The sequence below is a fragment of the Nilaparvata lugens genome, chromosome 10, assembly GCF_014356525.2.
Source record: "Nilaparvata lugens isolate BPH chromosome 10, ASM1435652v1, whole genome shotgun sequence".
Taxonomy (NCBI): Eukaryota; Metazoa; Arthropoda; class Insecta; order Hemiptera; family Delphacidae; genus Nilaparvata; species Nilaparvata lugens.
In genome coordinates, this window is record NC_052513.1 from 27,455,192 (window position 1) to 27,477,714 (window position 22,523).

The window sequence follows — 22,523 nt, forward strand, 5'->3', positions numbered from 1 at the left end:
AACAAACATTATTTTGTTAAACAAAATAGTTTTGTTATTTTATATTATATTTTCGGGCTGATGTATTTACTGGCTTACCTACTTTTTGTAACAAATTCCTATTTTCGTCTACACAAGGTATCAATCAATGGATCTAGTAAGTTGATGCAAAAACGTTCTTGAATGCAGCTCTAGCCCTTGTTGCAAAATTCTCTGATTGAAGCCTTGTGTAAGGATTGCGATTCTGTTGACGACAACGGTGATGAATTAACCACTACACAATCACTACATGACGCCGTCATACCAATCATTGCATTGGTCTGCGCCAAGCATGATGCCTCTATCTTCAATCAATGATATGAACATTTTCAGACTCAGCTTTTCATCTTCAGTTTTCTGTTTACTTACTTTTAGTTGTCTGATGTGATTGATGTGTAAATAGTGTTTTCAAATTGATAAAATCGTGTGTTTCTATGATTTTTTGTTAATAGAAACACGCTGTATGAAGGAAAGAGTTGTATTTGTTTATTGACCATCAACGCAGTGGGCGCCATATTTGATGACGTCACTCGACATCGAATCAAACCATTACATCGAATCATCAATCATCGCCATGAATCATCAGTCACAGCATCAGCATCAATGTAATCAACGCAGCTCGCTTCTGATGCCGCCACTAGTCAAGTTTAGCAGTCAATCGTCAATCATCACCAATCATCGCACAACAATCATCTGTCAAAAATAAACTGTGGTTTAAACGGCCCTAGAGTATTGTGTTGAGGTAAGGAAGTATTGGAAATTGGTCATCTATTTGAGTGGGGAAATATTGTTTTTGATTCAATCATGAAATATATTTCTTCAATAACATTTTTTTTTAAATTGAGTTTCATTTATTTTATTGATATTCATTTATTGAGTTTCATTGGATGGGAAGACCCAGAGATGTGTTCTAAAGTTTTCTTAATTATTCCCTTGAGTCACATCTTCCATAGAAATTGTAACTATTAATAATTGATTGGAGTATTAAAGTGACTAACTAGACTATTGGAGTAATAGACTAAAGCCTGTAAGTTAAAGTGTATGAATCCATTGGAAAATAGCTAATACAATAATATGAAAGGAATGAATAGCACATCGAGGTATGGCATTAGTTATTATTGAATATTAGTGAATTCATTTTAATATTATATACTTACTGTAATAAAAACAGGTCGAGCAAAAAATCATTTTTAGTGCTATCTAACTGAACACTTCCAATATCAATATGAATTCGCTAGCATTTGGATAATTACTGTAGCTATTTCTGAATTTTCCTATCGTTCAATTATTTTATGTTATATTATTATATTTATAGTGAATTGATTAATCGCAGCTCCTTGAATATAGGTGAAATTTCAGTTTTTATTTTCCAAGATTGCATGAACATATAATAGAATAAAATTAAATTTCATTCTTTGTGTTACAAGATTTTTCAAGAAAAACTGACTCACATTGAATAATTCACCAACTTTCCAATCAAATTTCAAGGTAGTTAATTACCAATAGAACAGAAGTAAGAAAAATCACCAATTTTCAAAATAGATGACTAGTTTCCAAAAATTCACTTATGTGTTATTTCAGCTAAATTGATACCAATCAATAGTGATAATGTATGTGTAGTTTAATGAGGTTTCTTAAGCAGTAGCTTGGTTTTTTGTATTCAAATTAAGTTTTTCTTCAATGAGAGTCATTGATTAATTTTGTTGGATGAATGATGACAGCTTTCTACGAGGTGGCAGCTCAATGATTTAGGGCAGCTTTTTGTAAAAAAATGATTAAATATGTCATCTAAATTTTGACGAGTTTTGAAACTTTATATAGAGTGATGGATGAAGTTTGATTGGATTGGCAGTATTGGTGAGAGATTTGAAAAATTAGTGAGAGATCAGAGTTTATGAAGTTGAATTTCATCTCGATTGGTTGCTAGATTTCAAGTTGGATTCTTGTTGTCTGTAAACATAAAACACTGCGCATAAAAACATGAAACATTGTCTCTCCCCCATACAATGTTAACTGAGAGAGCTTGCGCCTGAAAAGTCCAAGGACCGTATTTATAAACAATACTCGACAACGAACGTTGCCAAAAGTAAGGTTTGGTTGCTCAACAACTAGCTACAAGAATCTTCATGGTTTGGTTACCTGGTAACCAAAGCGTGCTTGGCTAAGCTCGTTCTTGAGAATCGTTTACAAATACATCCCCTAAACACCATCTTATTACCCCATGAAGCTACAAAAAACTCCAAATATTACCGTTAATGACAATATCTTGCAATACCAATCCCTTGTAGTTAGGAAATTGGAATATTCATTAAATTTCAAATAATTTGATAGACAACGAATGATACTTCAATATTGATCTCTCTTTAGAGAAGTGATTGTTCAACAATAAAAACGTGAGATCTTGATTCAATGTATGTATTTTTAATGTCAATGTTTGACTATCAAAAATATTGTTTGGCTACTTCTATGGAACATGCAACAACTCATTATATTATTCTGCCTGCACACTAAACATACAGTCATTATTAACTAGCAAACTTTGTTAAGCCCGTCTAGTGTGTGAGCAGCAATAGAATAGAGTACTGTTATATTTTTCCTAAAAGAAATCCAACAAAATAATTATGATAGTCTTATTAGTGGAAAATCTAAATGAATTATAATTATGTTTTATTAAGTGTCACACTTGAATTGGGAGGATACCCAAATTATATAATGCTAGTTGATGAGAAAAGTTGATTCATTGAACCATTGTATTGTGGGAAGGTTCTGTGATAGGGTCTTGAAATCGCCGATTATTCTGTTACGTCATTTAGAGATGTTCTCAATTCTTGAATCAGGCAGAGATTTCATTGATAATTAGACACTACTACACTAAAACACCACATTCTATAACAAACGTTTTTATCAATGTTAAATCTGTCTTGACGTATTTGAACCCTTCTGAAAATACACTTCACTTTGATCTAAAACTGCTGAAGTGAGGCTAGTTTTTCAAGATTAAAATGAAACTTGAACAAATCTTTAATTAATTCTTTGTGTGGAAATGTTTGCATTGAATTTGTAAGTTGAAAAATGAAGTGTCTAAAACGACGGAGGGATGTGAATCTAGTCTAGACTACTTTTAGGTGTCATTGATTAGCTTTACTATAGTGTAGAAAAACTCCAATAGCCTACTTGAGCTGCTAGTATGGAATGGATTTGTATAGTAGGCTATTTGTGAAAGTTCAATTATTATTCTGGGTTAATCATTATCAAAAATTATTTGGGAGATTTTCGTGAATTGTGTTGGATTCCGTGTTGGATTATATCTTCTTTGAAACTTACTAAGCCAACGTAATTTAAGGATATTAAGCGGTTTTCAAATTTTCAACTTGTGTGTGGATGCTAGTTATCATTGCTATTATAGGAAATCTACAATTATAAAAAAGTAATCTGTGAGAAGAAACTATAGATAAAGAGATCGAGAGAAGATTTAGAAATTTTTATAATAATTCATGTAATTTTTTATCCGTAAATTATGGGAATATTGTAGTAAATAAAAGCCTAATTTAGTTCATCTGTTATTAAGGACAGATGATAGTTTATTGTATTCTTTGCATAGATTGAATTAATCGTTGAAATATGTATATGAAATTATCTGTTGGCTTCTACAATATATTTATCTCTACAATCTTATCTTCAAAGATAGAATGTTGAATCGTTTATAATAATTTGAATGCACATATTTTTCCCAGATCTTATATTTTTGTTTCGCCTGTTGATCAAGAATATAATATTATAACTCCTTGTGATAATATTTTGTACTTATAATTTTTTAATTAAACTCTTGATAGATGTTTTAAACGTGTTTGTCAAGTAAAACTAGTAGCTATGACATAATATATATATTATTAATAATGTATTGAATTTTGATAAAATGAAGATAGATATAATTATTTCACTTGTAAAGAGAGCATCGTTAAATAATGTATATTCCGCCTTGTAAATTATTCGCTTTGTTTTGTAATATTTAAGTTTTTGTAAATTTATTGTTGAGGGATAAAACTAGTGATCTTGTGTTTGTCCCAATAATATAGAATCGTAGTATGCCCGTTTTTGCTCGTAATTAATAAATAACTATATTCCATGATCAATAATAATTATATCTATGAAGTGATTGCATACTGTGAAGATGTTTTTATCAAAGTTTAATGTTTAAAAACTTTTGGATGTCGTGGAACAGTCTGAGCTGTTCTTACTCAATTGAATAATAATAACAATGTGATTTCAACATTGTAGTAAACTGTATAGTATTATAGCGTAATCAAATGTAGCTGAACTGAAGTAGGTAGCTGATTTCCATCTAGAAACTCTAAAGAAAACGTTGATTTTTTGTTGAGTCGATATGTTATGCCTAGGGGAATGTTTTGTTGTGAGTTGAAAATGCAATGTGGGATGAAGCTAATAAGTTGAAAATTTACTAGAACTGTTCCCAATGTTACGGAAATATAGTGCTGTAAAAAATAATCATAAATGGACAAGTAAAGCTATTAGTTGGATATGTGGTAAGACAAGTTGATCGAACATTAACTTAATTTAGTAAAAATTGAGCTGGACTAGTTGTAAATGTATTTTTTAAACTCAACTCAGTTTTTTAATATTCTTCCAAACTAAACTACAAATGAGGAAAGCTTTGATTTTTTTGCTGTGAGTTTCATAACTATAAATTGTATTCCAAATTGAAAATATATTTGAAGTAATAGCACTAGACGTGAATAGATTTTAGCATTCATCTATTCAAAATTGAGAAGAGGCTCTATACTTGGAAGTAGGTCGATTCAATCTATTTTGAATTAAAGCATTGATCTTTACACTCAATATCAAACTGCTGATATGATTATTATTTTCTGGAGATATAATTACCATAAATACTTTCAACTCAACAATTTATGCTATACAACATATCAATCAAAACACCACACTATTCTAAGTTTGCAAAAATATGAAACTTTAACCGAACATTCATGAATTAATTGGTATCTATTTTTAATTTGTACATTTCTATGAAATAAAAAATGTAAATAAAGGAGATTATTGTGATAGGATTTTTCAATTAACCATGTACATAAGAGTTGCTGTATGTAAAACATGAGGAATAGGTGGTTATCCTGTAAATATTGATATCATTCATAATGAACCAAAGATATGCCTTTTTTGTTAGCTAACATGAATATTCCAAAACTACAAGGTGTTCAATTCAAGCTATCTGTTTTTATAGTTCTAATTAGTAGGAGTCATTCACAAGTTCAACTCACAACAAAGCATCCCACTTTTTATAGAATTATCTTAATCATTATCTAGTTTCTATTCTATTGAACTCTTTGCACTGCTTCCCCACTCTATTTTCCAACCGTTTTCTCGCAATTTTCTCATGTACCAGTAATCACTTATATAATACTCACACTGCCACATACTCTTAGAAACATATCACACACAATTTGAAATTTTTCGCCCTGAATTCGTTGAGATGTATAACTATCAAATTTCAATAGAATCGGTTATTGAATTTCTTGCAAAATTTATCCTTGAAAAAGATGAATAGGCCACTTACCTCTCTCAAAAATGGCGATGCTACCAAATGATTTTTCCCTTAAAGATCTCAAACTTTAGTATAAAAAAATCCCTACTAATTGCACCTGCCATTGAATGCTTTATACTAATAAGAACTTTCTATCACGGTACATACCACAAGGTATCCTCCCCCTGAAAAAGATGTGGCCTCTTCTACTTGTATGTTTCCAATAATATGGTCATGGTCAGTTGAAGTAGAACCAATAATAACACTCTTGAAAGAAGAATTTCTTGTGAGAAATAGTTCAAGGCTCAACTTGGGAAATCATTATCGCCAATAGATGCAATAACCGTGCGTGCATATTATTGTACTATTTTATTGAATGACAGTGACTATCAATTTACTGAATAGTCTATCTGTCAGGAAACATTCCATTTTCAATCACCAAAGTGTTAGTGTCTTGATTGAATGAGAAAAATCAATTAAAAGTTGAAGTTGCGCTTCTTTTGCCGAATGTTGGTGTGAAGTTTACATCCATCTGCATAATCCTTATCAAAATTAATTTAGGGGGAAAAATGTTGATAAATAAATAAGTATGAAGCAATAAGAAAACTTGATCGTAAAGTTTTTTATGAATGTAAATTACTATGTTGTTTTGTTGAATACCGTTAGATATTGATAATGAATACACACAGTCGATTAATTATTATATATTGTATATACAAACGTATTAAATTATTAAAAAATGGTGTATTGAAAGCAAGTCGTAACACGTCTTATTGAATAAATAAAAAATAGTTGATGCTGTAAATAAGAAAAATTTAAACAAGCTTTAGCGTCTTTTTAATATGAGAAAACAAATTGTAGTTTATATACATAAATATATTATAAATAAAATGTTATACATATACTTATTATTACTATGTACATGGATTTCCATTGATTAACTATCAATTAAGTAAATTAATTATTGATAATTAACGATAGCGAGCAGAAGGAGATCTTCAAAATGTTACATAATATAAAATATTTTTGCTTAGATCTCAAATATGTGTGAAAGTCTTGGATTTGGATTGTAATATAATAAGGATAATAATTAATTAATGGTAATTCATGACTACTTTTTAGTCGATTAAATGTTTCTTAGGCAATCTATTATTATTGAGGGTGAAAAGGGAGTACAGTATAGTACTTTGTGTTTGAACCTGTGTGGATATCACAGAACATTTTACTAGATTTTGAGTAAACTCAACTTTCAACAATCTTCATGTTATTATAATGAGCCTGGTTTTTTGTCGAACGAAATGTCAATTTGAGAATTTATAATCACTTAATTTGAATCTATAAATACACCATTTCTTGAAATGTAGGGGAATATACTATCCTAATTCATGGATCATTGTTTTGCGTTCTTTGTGGGCATTATTATGATTAAAAATAGAATTCCAAGTTATTAATGACCTAGGTTTTTTTTGTGAACAATATAAAATAAAATATAATAAACAGAGATTTTCCGTTTGAAATTGAATTTTCAGTGTTAAACTTCTTTTTATCAACTCAATAAACTAAAAATATTCAAGGAGGAATTTTCAAAATCCTCTAGAGCAGTTTAAAGAGTCTTCCCTCCCAAATTATAGAGGTTGGCGTCTCCAGGCTTACACCAGGCTTAGAAGTGACGATCCAAATGAATGGAACACTTTGTCATTATAAAACAAAATTAATGGAATTCAAACAATGTTATTAAATATTTTCCTTAAAGGATTTATTAATCATTATTATTTGCTCTTAAAATTTGTACATAGTAATTGTTGAGATGTTTTTTTAAACTTATTGCTCCAATTCTGGTCATTGAAATTCATTATAGCAATATTTTTTGAATATCATTCTATGGTGATTATTGATTATAAATCATATTGAAGAGATTAACTTTTGAAAAAGGTATGAGTTTGGAGTCATAAATAATAGTTCATTTCATAGTTCTTCTATTTCAAGTATTCTTCTATTCATGACAACTGTATGAATAAAAAGCAATGTATTTGATTACTAATGTAATGTGTTGATTTTAAATTGAAATTAATATCTATGTGGAGTTCCATTTGAATTTGTATGTTATTACAAAAATATTCGAATCATACTAATCATTTTCAAATTAGAAATCTACTCTCCGTTTTCAAATATAATCATAATTAAATCAAAAAGTAAAATACAGAATTTGTATGTTAAAATTTTTACTATCTACCACTGATTTGAAATCTTGAGTAGTTTTTTATGTGTTCAATAGAATATGATTGATATTTACGCTACATTATTTATTGAATTTTAGTGATATAATTTTTAAAATCTGATTGAGCAGCTTGCAACCAGTTATGAAGTGGTTGTTCCAATACAGCAATTGCATTTATAAGCTGATGGGCTGTCAATGTTTATAAGGTAGTGTATTTTTTAGTGTGTGTTTCTAGTTGACAAACTTTTATATGCTCAAAATTATTTTTTCATTTCATGTAAATTATCAATACTTCACTGATATTCACTTATTAAAGCAATGAAAATATTCAAACAATTTTCTTCATCCAGATCTGCGTGTTGTAACAAGAGTTATCGATTTAAATAGACAATTGTTTCGATATGGTGGTGAGTTATGGTTTCATTCACATTTTCTGCCTCATTTTATATTTATGCGTTCTTCTACGACAATAATGTATCAGTAGACAATTAATGCACTACGACAATTGACAGTCAGCCAGTTACTGAAACGTCGATTAAAGTTTGATCTGAGATTAGCTATCTAAATATTGATAGGTGATAAAACGTTAAACGAAGCTTTTACAACTGGCCGATTGTAACCGAAGATGTTGAAGAGGTAAATAAGAGAGAATTGAAATTTTTCACGCTAGTCCTAGACATTCAATACAATATTAGGCCCAGATGCACGTACATCAATCAAATTTAACCGCGATAAACCACAATTATTTCTCATCGTGGTTCACCACGTTCAAATTTAATATACAAACTTGCAACCAGGAGTTTGATTTTTTGACATGTGTGTCTATTTTCATGAGATTTCCAAGTACCTACCTACTCATACAGGACTGTAGTATTACAATACACCTTTAAACAAATTACAATTCATGATTATTTTATCAGCATTAATTATTTTTAGCAGACCTACAGATGAACATTTTTTAATTTTAAAAATCTGAAAAACTTGGATTTATTATTCCAGAACATATATCATCACTATTGTTTCATTATTTTTTAAATTTTCATTTTTTGTCCATAAAATTTTCATTTTCTCTCTTCATATAGAACAAGAATATGTCCGCTGGATATGAAATGAACGAACCGCCAATCAAACTTGCCGTTTCAAGAGTGGAATTTAAATTCTCAAATTCAAGATTTTGCTACCAGTGGTTAAATGTCCTGAAGGTAGGAACAATCTGGATTTTTGTTAAAAGTCTATACTTCTATACTGATACTTGTTCTGTTCAGACACTTTTTTTGCATTCGAAGCTCTCCTTAAGGCTTTGCTAAAAAAAAATTGTACTGGTGACATTTTTTAATTTTCCTCGATTCGAATGCTACCAAACTATCAAAATGAAAAAGTTTCTCAGGAAAAATTTTTTCTACGATCATTACTTTTAGTTGAGTTATTTTATTCAATCAACAATACCATCCTCGAAGTTTCATGGATTTATTTCTTACCGAATTTGAAATGACCTGTCCCAAAAATTTAAACTGCGCTCATCTCAAGAAGTAATGATCGGATAATTTTTTTCCTGAGAAAACTTTTTAATTTTGATAGCTTGATAGTATACAAATCGAAGAACTTTGAAAAATGTTACCAGTTGTAGAAAGTTTTTTTAGCCTTTGCACAGCCTTAAGTGATCTTGCTGTAAGTGAAGACTCATGCCGAATATAGGTCTACCAGTACTTACTCAGTTCCACCGTAACGAAAAGATAGCATAAGAAGATATCTCATGATATAAGGCGCTTCTGTTCCAAATTTCACTGTTACGCCAAGCCGATAGTCCACATAGTTCTATTTCGTGAAGCTGTAATATTATTTGACACTGGTAGTTTCGCCTCGGCTTGGCGCTTATTCATTCTAGCCCTGCCAACACAGTATAATGCCAATAATCCGGGCGCAAATGTCATTCCGTGGTCATTTTTGGATAACAGCCGTGGAAGATGTCTCAATTTCTTCGTTAGGTCTAGTATAATAAGGATCGTGATGATGATAAGTCGAAATCACAGGCAAACACCTCGGAAACAAGATGGTGCCAAAATTTTCAGGGTTTTGCTATATCGCTTGTATTTCAAAAACCGTTCTAGATTTTCAACCTTTTTTCAGACGATAATATTTTTAAAATCTTCATCTACAATTTTTGTTCTATAACATTTTCCTCTAAACCGCATATTTTTTTAGTTATAACTTTCAAAAGCCCAAAAACATTTTTTTCTAAATCTTTACAAATTTTATTCCATTATAACTTTTTTTGTGCAAGAGATACAGAGAAATTTTAAATCTATGAAATTTGAAGCGTTTTTTCAACTCTGCGACGATTTATCTTAATTTGCTGTATGTCAAAAAATGAGCTCTCCAGCGCCCTCCAATATAACCCTGCATGATTTCTGGTGCGTTTTCCCATACACATGAGGTAGATAACAAGCTAGAACTAAAAAAATCGATTTTTTCATGACTACTTCAATATAGAAACTTGCAAATGGTCTTAATCTCTTCGTTACAACAATCCGAATAAGAATATTGATGATGGAAACAACGAAAATATTCGACATCATTGAAAAATTCAAGATGGCGGTCATTATTGACAGAAATTTTTATATCGCTTGCTATTTAGTTATTATGAGAGATATCGGATCCGTTTTATCACGAAAGTGTTTAGAATTAACCAAACTATGATGTTCAAGAGAATCGTTTCATTTCGACCACGCTTTTCATGATTTATTCAACTTCAAAAACTTGAAACATACATTTTTCGGGGACACTGTAAATGTATTCCGTGTTTTCACTTTCCACCCTGTAAATGTATTCTCAGTAGACATACACTAATGTTATTGGTACAGTGTTTTGTAATATTTCCAAAGCTTTAAAATGAAATCTGGTTGGAGGCTATAAGTCCAAATTCCACGGCTGGAGCGTCATCGGAAAAAGAGAGAAAAGTACTGTTTATCGCGGAAAACACGCTTTTTCCACCAAGCAAATGCCAATTACAACAATTAGAAAACCGTGTAACTCATGACTCATTGAAGGTAAAGACTTGGGAATTGTATCAATCTCTTTGTAATGATGAGTTGTGTAGAAAGAGATTATCCGTAATGGCAATCTCAAAATGTTTTGTCATCATAAAAAACCAACATGGTAGCAAAAATATGTCGACTTTCAAGAAATCGTCTGTAATTCTAATAATGTCGAGAATATCGAATCAATTCAACCATCTGGAAGCTCCAAAATAATCATACTACAATATCCGAAAGATTTATCTAATTCCAACAACTTTTACTATGGTGAATATAACTTCAAAACTCTTGAAATCAGATTTTTTGGGGACAAAATTTCATTTTCCACCCTGTAAATGTATTCAGAGTGAACAAGCACCAATTTTATTGGCACAGTGTCGTAGACTATTTCTAAAGCTTAAAAATGACATCTTGTTGAAGGCTGTAAGTCAACCTTCTACAGCTGGACCGTCATTGGAAAAAGAGAAAAAACTACTGTTTGCAGCGTAAAACACTTTTTTTCATCATAATGCCAAACCTGAACAATTAGAAAACCATGTAATTCATGACCCCTTGAAGGTACAGACTTAAAAATGGTATATCAATCTCTTCGTGAAGATGTGTGGAAATAGATTATTCATGATAGCAATTTCAAAAATGTTTGTCATCAATGAAAAATCCAAGATGGCGGCCAAACATCTGATTTCAAGAGTTTGAAATTATAAATTCACCAAAATAGTAAAAGTTATAATAGTAAAAGTTGTTGGAATTAGATAAATCTTCCGGATATTGTAGTATGATTATTTTGGAGCTTCCAGATGGCTGAATTGATCCGATATCCTTGACATTATTGGTCGATTGCTGAGAATCACAGACGATTTCTTACAGAAAATTAATGATAATTACTGAGAAATTTCTTACTGAGAATTACAGACGTCTGTAATTTAGAATTACAGACGATTTCTTGAAAATCGACATATTTTTGCCGCCATGTTGTTTTTTTGTGATGACAAACATTTTTGAGATTGCCATTACGGATAATCTCTTTCTACACATCATTACAAAGAGATTGATACCATTCCCAAGTCTGTACCTTCAAGGAGTCATGAGTTACACGGTTTTCTATTTGTTGGTATTTTCGTCTGAAAAAAACGGTTGAATATCTCGAACGGTTATTGAAATACAAGCGATATAGTAAAACCCTGAAAATTTTTGCGGCCATCTTGGTTCCAAGGTGTTTGCCTGTGATTTCGACTTATCATCACGATCCATATTTTGCTAGACCTAACAAAGATATTAAGACATCTTCCACGGCTGTTACCCAAAAATGACCACGGAGTGCCTTATTCATCACATTTGCGCCCGGACTTCAACGTTAGTAGATTACTATCTTTGAGTGAATCCTATCTCAATGGGGGCATAGGACGGTCAAGCTAGAACAATACAACTTCGAGACCCTTTGGCAGATAGGCTTAGCACATTTTCGACCCTTGTGCAATGAAGCGTATGCCCCCATCCTGTTAAGTTTAGTGACGTTATTCCACAGTCCACACTTAGACTTTTACTGGATTTCCATTTCCGTGTTCTGTACAGGTCTATCAAAGTTATAATTCAGGTCCATCAAAGTATTAGACAGTCTGTACTCTGTAGCTTTTGGTGTAACATGGAGGTCCTGCAGAACTTATCAAGATGCGACAAAGATCTAAACCGTGAAGGCATATACCAGTTTTTATTGATGTACAATCAAATGATATTATGTTCGTCGTGTGGTAAAAACCAAAAACCCTGCAATTAAATGGTGTGTATCACGTACCTAATAAATGATTTAAGTATATATACGGTAACGATTTTATAACTCGTATCAGGATATCATAGAGATGTAGCCTAAATATTGTTTCAAAACAGAAATTTCAAGTCATTCTTATTAAATTTAGAAAAATAGTTGAAATCCATTACTATGAAACACAATTTTGAGCCAATTCTTATTATCAAAGAACTAATTTCCTTGTGCTAATTGATATTTTTTAAACGATACATAATTATCATGTCGAGTTGTAAGTTGCGGACCAGAGTGGTGGATTTTGGAACAGGGTTTGAAAATATATTTTATGCTGCTTAACCTATGTGGATGAGGGCATAAAGAGATCTATTGTTTAATTTTGGTTGAGCATTGACATGGGTTGACAGTTATTGTTTCCCATTCCACCGGCGTTAAAGGAGGGGTATTGTTCTCTTTTGACCGGTCCATGCCCCCATCCAGATAGGTTTTACCCCTAACTTTTGTATAATGGCACATCCACATGTAGGCTCAATGAAGGTCAATGACGACAAGCGCCAGTGTGTGGATGGGTGGTTTGCCATCGCTGGCTACCGCTGGTCGACATTGGACACTGGTCATATTGCAGACTTGGCCAACATGTAGATGTAGCATAATAATCGGCTTGGCGTAACAGTGAAATTTGGAACATTAGTGCTCTATAGGATGGGATATAATATTCAGCAGAAATAGAAAATAAAGGGCATTTCAGGTAGACAAAATTAACAACACAAGACTGCATGTCCATGAATATAATATTTATTAGTGTATTATTGACTTATTTCAACTGCTTTAACATTATTACCAAGCCATTCTCTATTATAAAGTATTAAGTTGAAACCAAATGGATTTAGAATAAAAATTCAGCTGAGTACTTTGAGAATTGGACTGTCTTTTAAAACTAGCCTTGGCATCCTCCTGGATAGAGTTGCCTCGGGCTGAGAATCCTGGACTTGGTAGGTACCGTACTCAACTTACGATGGGAGTAATTATAAATCCGGATCAATTTAAAAGCCTAAATGGCCCTGATGTCCCTGATGTCCCTAGAGGCCCTATTGGGCGTATTGGCTCTAATAGTAAAGGCCCTAATGACACTATTGTTGGAGGAGACCCTTTTTTATTGGTTGAATTCCCCAATAAAGCTCCCAAAAGAAGTTTCGCCATAAGTACAGATGCCAAAGCCAACATGATATTCACCTGTAAAATGTGATAACATTGAAGTATTTACACTCGAGCTATTTCATTTTGCATTGGAGGTTTATAAGTGTTGAACAGGGAGATGACAGTTGCCAGAGAAGACTTTTTGGATTTGTTGAAAAAAATCAGTGAAAAATTGAAAAATAACTGGTGCGTTCGTTCTGTATAATTAACTTTGTGTTTATTCTATCTTGAGATCTAGACCTAGCGGCAATTGAACAGCTATAATGAAGCAGGAGTAAGCTCAGAATAATAAAATGATATTTCCTGAATACTGTCATTTGGTTATTCAAAGAGAGTATTATTGCAATATACCGGTATTTATATAAAATTGTTTACACTTGGGAGTAATTTAAGCTATATAATGCATTGATGATCAGAGAGGTGGAAATAGATGAGAAAATATATGAAACAAGTGCCACATGTCACAGAGCAATATTTAGTTTCATTTGAAATATATTGGGATTAGAAAACATGTTTCTTGTTAGAAAAGAGAACCCAATAGACTGTCCAAAATTATTATTACAGAATAACGATTTTTTGGATGATTATATTTCAAATTGTATAATTGACTCCTCGAGCAATCCCGATCTCAAGATCTTTATCAAGTTATTTGCCCAAACAATTCCATTGAAAAAAAGAATTATTCACAAAAATTCTATTATAAAAATTGTATTATAAGAATTCAATCAATTAAAACAAACACATTAAAAAGGAGTAAAATTTGCAATGCAAACTTTATTAAAAATGCATAAATCAACTCACCTTCAACAAGAGTTTTAAGCTCATCTTGAGAATACGGTAGGCTACTCTGCTCTGTTTAGTAAAACATGGAAGTATTGTAGATTCAGTGCTTATGATGCGAGGAAAAGGTTTCCTTCTATTTATACAACGAATTTCACCAGCAATATAATCAATTGGATTCTAGTAGCCGTGCAATTCACTATCACAAATTTGAAATATCCCTTCTCAAGCAGTTTCATGATCATATTGTTCTAATACTTGATATAATTCACAGTACCTAATTCTATATTTTCACAATTCGTGCTATATGATGTGAAAAGGCTGATTATCAGAACTACAAAAATTAATAGTCCCAACACAAGTAAAGTTGACCTGAACTATTATGCATGATATTATACAATATTCCTGTGGTACCGTAGCTAAGATGAATTACTTAGAAGGGCAAAGATGAAACCTAAATTTTATTATTGCTATAACGAAGTTGCTTATAAAAAGTGTCTGTAAATAGTTATGGAAAAAATCCTATAACAATCATTGCTCAAGTTATATTGTTGCACCAGAAATTCATATTATTTCATCTGACCTTCTCACTTGAGTAGAGAGTTTATATACTTATAGCAACTGTCCACATTCCTTTCTGAAATTCTGAATAAAATATTTTTTAACTTCGACTTTCATTTGGACTATCCTATAATTTTCTAAATACAAGGATCTAAAACTAAATAGGGAATCATGAGATGATCAATACCAGTCTATTTGGAGAGTCAATAAAAATATATTAATATAATAATTATAAGAGTAAAGCATAAATTCACTTTTGCGATTATCATCGCTATTGCTATAAGGTATTGATGAGGCTAGGTAATCTTTTAGTTTTTAATTCTTCGCTGAGGTTTCACTTTTGAATGTATAATGTGCAAGTTCCCAAGAAAAAAGTTGTAGTATTGTACTTCTTCAATTATTCTTTCTTCCTTTTCCTCTGCCTCGCTTTCCCTTCTTCCTGGACTTGCTCTTCTCCAAGTATCGCCGGAAAAAGCGTTGAATTCGTCGTGCTGCCATTTTACATTGAATCTGATAGATCTTCTCATTCCACACGTCTCTTTCATATTTCTCCTTCTCATTCATCAACTGCAGGTACTCTACTTCTTGTTCGTCGAATTGTTCCTAAAAATAATTGTTGAAATTTCAATGTTTATGATCTTTCAGAAAACAAGTACCTAACAATGATATCGCAGTTTTCTTCAGAAATTGAAAAGTAAATTTATTATCGGTGGAAATTACTGAGATAGCCCTATTGCATTTATTCAAATGCTAATGGATTAATAATTAGTCACGAAAATCCAAATTAAATGCTGTAAATAGAATTTCCATCTAGCTGTTTACTCTGTTGTCAATATTTTCAGTACCAGTAGCAGAAGTCTTCGGGGTGATTTACAGCATTTAATTTGGATTTTCGTTTAATAATAATTACCTATTAATTTATTATCAGTATGATATGATGTTTTTTTTCTGTTATACAATCTCCACTTCAAGTTACCGATGTAGGCTATTTTGAAATTGAAATGTATTCTGAGATTGCAGTAAAATAATGATATATATCATTATGAAGTAGAATAACGTGAAATACTGTATCAAATTCGATAACATAAGATATTTAGAATGATGTATGAAAAACCTTCATCTTCTTCGAATAGGCTACAATGTGATGATTACTGTACTTGGAAATTCCAAATCAGTTGGGGTATAGAGACACTGTTCAAGACAACAGGTACGTACCGGTATAGCTATTGCAGCAAGATTGGAAATCAACTTCAAATCATCAACATCAACAAGGAGGTAACACCTTTCAATTTATTCATTCATTAATGAGCATAATTATTATTCTCTTGTACTAGTTTTGATAAATACTAAAAATGTTTTTCCTCCATAAGATCATCATTTATTTATTTATTCCATTGACAATCACAAATCATTTACAATATAATATGATTGGGAGAAGACAATAGACATAGCCCAAATCTGTCTTTCTTCCAAATTTTGATGAAAGTATTGAAAAAAGACTATTTCTATAATCATCAAAGATATGAAATATCAAAGTAAAAAACTCTACTCACTTTATTATTAAACAAAAATATATACATTGAAATGTTAGAATTAGATGCATCAGTAGTTATTTGAACAACTTAAGTGTTTGAATCATTGAACAAAAAATGCATAGACTTGTATAGGCAATTAATTCTAGATACATGAAGCAAAAAAAAAAACAATCATATTCACTATCTATTGGTTTTGGAATAATTGATTAGAAAAAAGTTTGAAATTCAAAATACGAACCTGAAGCATCTCCAATTGCTCTCTCTCTTTCGCCAATGCAGCGGTCAACTGTTCTTTCTCCTCATGTCTGTTGCCAATATCGCTATCATATTTTTGCAGTAGCGCAACAAGTTGGGCCTCAGCTTTGGCTCTAGAAAAAAACAGATGAAACAATAAAATTATAATATATTAGTAAGACAAAATCATCCCAAATATACTTGGCATGGATTTTTTTTAATGTTAACTTATTGTGTCTTCAATTGTTTTTAGAGTTACCTTTGAGCACGACATTCTTTCTCCTTGGCCATCTGATCTTTCTGGGCGTTTTCAAAGTAGATGGTTTGTTGTTTTAAGTCTTCGGCCATGTCTGCCTGTGCTCTCTCACTCATCGACCAATCGCGCATCATTCTTGCCTCTGACTCCTCTCTGAAATTTCAAATTTTTTATTTAATTTTACTGTATCACTTTGTCTTCTCATATCTTCATAGAGTTGTTTATAGGCAGTCTTCATATTATATAAAAAAATAGTTTTCCTATATATCTTCATAAAGTTAGTTTATACCTTCTAGTAATATCACTAGAAGGCTTACATTCAGGAGTTGTATATTTGTTTTTATATCTTCAGAAAGTTAGTTTGTTTTCTAATATCGTCAAAATTATTTGAATCAATCTGTTGAAAATCTGGCCTAATTACTCTCCAACCTCTCAACTATTTTCCATTAATCATTCGAGCAGTTTGAACTTTCATGTAATAAATGATAAGCGTACTTTCACTAATGACTTTACACTAATGTGTGCTGAAAATATACAAGCAAATTATTTAATATTGCTGACCATATTACTGTAGGCCTACCCATTTTTAAATTTTTATAACAGTCAGGCCCGGTTGCACAAAAAAAGGTTAAAGTTTAACCGTGATTAATTCCACAAGGACCAATCTTAGAAGGTTTTTTTGAAAAGACGGCTTCTCTGATTGGTTCTCGTGGAATTAACCACGATTAAAATATAACCGGCTTTTGTACAACCGGCAGTAAGACTGACTGTAACAAAAACATTTCACTTCAGGAACTCGTTTAAAAAGCCCCGTAGGCCTACTGCATTACTGAGTATAAATATTGCATTAATCTACCCTATTTATGATACATTGCATTTATCACATGAAATTTTACATTAAAGAATTCAAACTCTGACTAGGCAATATTAGACGTTTTATCATCCCAAAACTTGAATATTGTTTCCCAATTTTTTATTTTGGATTTCGAAGCTCTGACAATGTGAATTGGCAAACTCCCACTCAATTATAGAATAATATTGATTGAGATGTTTATTTATAGGTACTTAGGCTACACCAACTCATTGGCATGGTGAATTTTCAAATTGAATTGAACAAAATATTATATCTGTTGAATAGATGTTCTAATCAAATCCTCAATTGAGTTCCATACATTCCTCCAACCCTAGATATTAATCATCTTGCTGAATGATCTAATTAATAATATTATTTGGATATTGTCTTTTATATACAGTATTGATGACTAGCAAGTAACCCGTGCTCCGCAAGGGTGTAATTAAAAACTTGACAAACTGAAAGCTTGACCTATAGAAATCGTGAAGAATTTTAAATACCGGTAGGCCTATAACCATTCTCGATAAATTAAGAATCTATAATTATGCAAAATTGCAAGTTAATCAGTCCAGTAGTTCAGATCTGATGATACGTCATTCGTGAATCTCCTATCACGTATACCTTACGTGTATAAGCCAATTCTTTCCTTTATTATATCATAAATAAAAATATGCCTAGGCTACTCACATTTTTTCAGTGATATAATCCTGAGTATTTTTCCTGATCAGATTGATTTTCAGCTGGCTGTTCTTGAGTATTTCATCTTTGTCAATGAGCACTTCATTCTGCTTCCGCCTGAGCAAGTTGGCTTTGGCTCTGAGTGCAGCCACCTGCTCTTTCAGTGTTTCGTTCTCCTGGTGCAGATGAGCCATCCTAGCATCCAGCCTTTTCTCCATTTGCGGTGTCTGCTGAATCTTCTCCTCCATAAATTTGCTGAACTGGTCCATGTCCGATAGAAATGCATTTGGATTGTTGTTCTAACGATAAATAGTTGCTGAATTTACAAATTATTATTCAACATTCGAATTAATAGGTTTTTGAATTGAGAATATTCTTTAATATCATGAAATGATTGAATATTATTAGAGGCTACTAGATAGATTCTATTCTAATTGAGTATATGCCATTATTTGTTCTTCAAAGATACTACATCATATTCTAGCCAAAGATTTTACTAATTGATGGACTACAAAATTTAGAGATTGAAAAAAATTTAGGTTACATAATTTTCTGGCTAAAAAATGTATAAAGCAACATACGTTTTTACTTTCCTTGCCCTACTACCGTAGGTAAGGAAAGTATTGCTTTCCAAAAAAAATTAAGGTACCCCAATTTCAAGTTTTCTATACGTTTCAAGGTCCCCTGAGTCCGAAAACATTATTTTTGGGTGTTAGTCTGTGTGTGTATGTGTGTGTGTATGTGTGTGTGTGTGTGTGTGTGTGTGTGTGTGTGTGTGTGTGTGTGTGTGTGTGTGTGTGTGTGTGTGTGTGTGTGTGTGTGTGTGTGTGTGTGTTGTGTGTGTGTGTGTGTGTGTGTGTGTGTGTGTGTGTGTGTGTGTGTGTGTGTGTGTGTGTGTGTGTGTTTATGTCTGTGAACACGATAACTCCATTACTAATAAACCGATTGACTTGAAATTTTAAACTTAAGGTCCTTATACCATGAGGACCCGACAATAAGAAATTCAATAAAATTCAATTCAAGATGGCGGAAAAAATGGTGGATAATTACTAGAAAAACCATGTTTTTCACGGTCTTCACGAAAACGGCTCAAAGGATTCTCTTCAAATTTATACTATGGATAGCTACTTATAAGCCCTAACAACTGACATTAGTCTCATTTCTGGAAAAATTGCAGGAGCTCCGTAATATTCTTGAGAAAAATGGCGGATAATTACTAAAAAACCATGTTTTTCACGAACAGCTGTTTTGACAACTTTTAAAAAATCCTCAAATTTCATAATTCAAACAAAGGAAAATGTACTCTAAAAACAATAACAATAGTATAATCGTAGTTTTAATAAAATTATTTAGCCGCCAATCGGCATAATGTTATTCCCCTAGATTATCCTCGTTTAAGAATGAGGCTTATAGATCAATGAGCAAGGAAAGTTGTGTGAGTGTAGGCCTACCACACCAGATTTTTTAATAATGTAATGTTTACGATTTTTTGATAATTATTATTATTTGATGAGAGTGGTCCGATATACCAGTGTTGGGAGTAAATATTACTAATGGTCGTTATCTGTGTTGATAGTCAATAGTCTATTTTCTCTCTTTACTATTAATTCAACTTAAAAAAACACATGGACGGAATAGGAAATCCATGTTTGACACATTATCACTTCTCTGAACTGATTAATTTGAATAAATAGAATTTGATTAATTAGATTAAAATGATAAACTTATTGTATCAATCAATGAATCAAAAAATAAATAAATTCTAAAATTACCATGAATGGAAATAGTCTTATATTTATTTTCATTAAACAATTTATTCCAATCTTAATTTATTACCGTATCGAAAAAAATGTATTCAATTTTTGATACAGAGATAAGTGAAAATGAATGCTCAAACAAATAGTACCGTGCTTGGTTCTGGATTCGATGGTTTAAAACTTTCTAATGATTATAATAAAAATGATAATGAATGAATGCTAAGAACCCATATTTTTTGCTATGAATTTTCAACTTTAATGAATAAGATTGTTCAAGAAATTTTGACAAAATAATAAATAATGACTGTATTTTTATATATAAATTTTTAATTAATTTTCTCATTGTGAGTTTGATAGGATATAATTAAATTGTCATAATGGAACTTATATAATTCAGTCTCAAGAATAGTGTAGGCTATAGACTATAGCTATACACTATCCTTGATTTAGTCCAACGTATTTGTGTTTTTCACAGACCCTGCTTGCGAGCGCCGCAGCTGTGTCCGTTGTAAATAAAACTACCGTACCATAGTCTGACAATTGAAAAATGTATATGCTTCAAACAGTATGTGCCGGTTGCACAAAAGCAGGTTAAATTTCAACCGTGATTAATTCCACGAGAATCTATCAGAGTCTTTTAAAAACGCTTTCTCTGATCAAAGTCTTTTCAAGAACGCCTACTCTGATGATTGGTTCTCACGTTAAAATTAATTAATGGTTAAAGTTCAACCGGCTTTTGTGCAACCGGGCATATATGTCCTGAAAATATGAAGCTCAATAATATTATTTATCGTAGCTAATTTTGGATATTACAGTAAGATACGCCTAAGTAGAAGATGAATAAAAGAGCTTGAACATAAAAGGTAATAAAGAAAAAGACTAAGTAAATTAATGAATAAAGTGGAGATTAAAGATATTATTCTTAACATACTGTGCATTACCTATTAATTATATCTCTGAGAGAAATATACCGTACTTAACTTTACCTTGTAAATCTTAAGTAGAAAATTAGCAGTGTTCTCATTTTTTGTAATTATTTTCATTGCTTTTTGAATCTCCTCATCATGATTGCCATCACTTCCATTGGGCTCCATTGAATTCAATTTCAAGGCGCCGTCATCAAGTTTTTGAATAGATTCATAGATGATTGGAACGTTTTTTATATCTGGATATTTACTGCAGAAGAACACCAACTGCTCAAAGTCATTCTGAACCATGTGCTTCTCCAGGTCTTTCCACTCTTCTTTGTTCAGGTATTGAAGAGCAAACTTGATAAATGAAAAAAAAATATTATTAGAAAAAAAGACGAGCATGATAGATAATTTTGTTGTTATAGCAATTGCAATATTGGTTTAAACTAAATAATAAAATAGACATGGATAAATTTGAATACTTCCGTATACAGCTGTAGAGTTTCAAAAATAACTAGAAAAATTATTCAGTAGGATCAGTGTTTTACAGAATAGAAGTAAACTGATGAAGCTACCAGTTTAAAATAGTTGATATTACCTACCATGATTTTCATATTAGTTATGGCATCTTTCAAAACTCTTATTATCCTTTCTCCTTCAACTTTGACATCACACTGATTATTCAACATTGTTTTTAAAAATGTAAATTAACTTTAATCTTAAAAATATTTTAAAAATGTAAAGGAGCGTACAGAAATCTACTTTGTAAGTTATTTATTTGATCACCTAGGAAACTGTAGGTCACCAGCTCAAAAGATGAAATTTGAATATTCTCATATCGATGAAAACTCAACAGTAAATAACAAACTAGGAATTTCTCATGATAGATTTTCTAGTAAAATTTCTTATTGAAAGATTTTTTTATCTTAATAAGGCTAGTTGATAGTTTAAATCTGCGCTTTACCCAATGAAGAATGAACAATCAAACCAGGAGTTTTTAAACTAGCGCTATAGCAGAGTGCCAACCTGCTATCGACCTATGTTTGTGTGTTGATCAAAAACAATAAAACAAAACTAGTAACAGATTTTAATTAATAGTCATTTATATTGGTACTATTATTAGAAATTTTGTCAATAATTTTAATATTAAACAACACAACACATTCCACAAGTT

The 22,523-nt window shown here is 31.5% G+C and overlaps 2 protein-coding genes across 3 annotated transcripts in view; one reads left to right on the forward strand and one right to left on the reverse strand.

Annotated features, from left to right (window-relative positions):
• The window catches only part of LOC111053904 (syntaxin-1A), a 132,570-nt gene extending 124,375 nt beyond the window's left edge, over positions 1-8,195 (forward strand). The window contains exon 10 of the mRNA XM_022340843.2: positions 471-8,195. The gene's annotated coding sequence lies outside the window, so the exon portion shown is untranslated. The remainder of the gene's footprint in view (positions 1-470) is intronic.
• A 5,165-nt stretch (positions 8,196-13,360) lies between these two features.
• On the reverse strand, positions 13,361-22,523 carry LOC111053688. Of its 2 annotated transcripts, none has more exons than XM_039437091.1 (7): positions 22,314-22,523; positions 21,425-21,706; positions 18,691-18,980; positions 17,154-17,303; positions 16,899-17,028; positions 14,586-15,728; positions 13,361-13,820 (listed from the first exon to the last, which is right to left on the reverse strand). In XM_039437091.1, the coding sequence occupies exons 2-6, from the start codon at positions 21,653-21,655 to the stop codon at positions 15,519-15,521; spliced, it is 1,011 nt and encodes a 336-aa protein (XP_039293025.1). In that variant the 5' UTR covers positions 21,656-21,706; positions 22,314-22,523; the 3' UTR covers positions 13,361-13,820; positions 14,586-15,518. The 2 variants fall into 2 exon arrangements, with proteins under 2 accessions (XP_039293025.1, XP_022196298.2); XM_022340606.2 differs by having other exon boundaries at positions 21,952-22,361.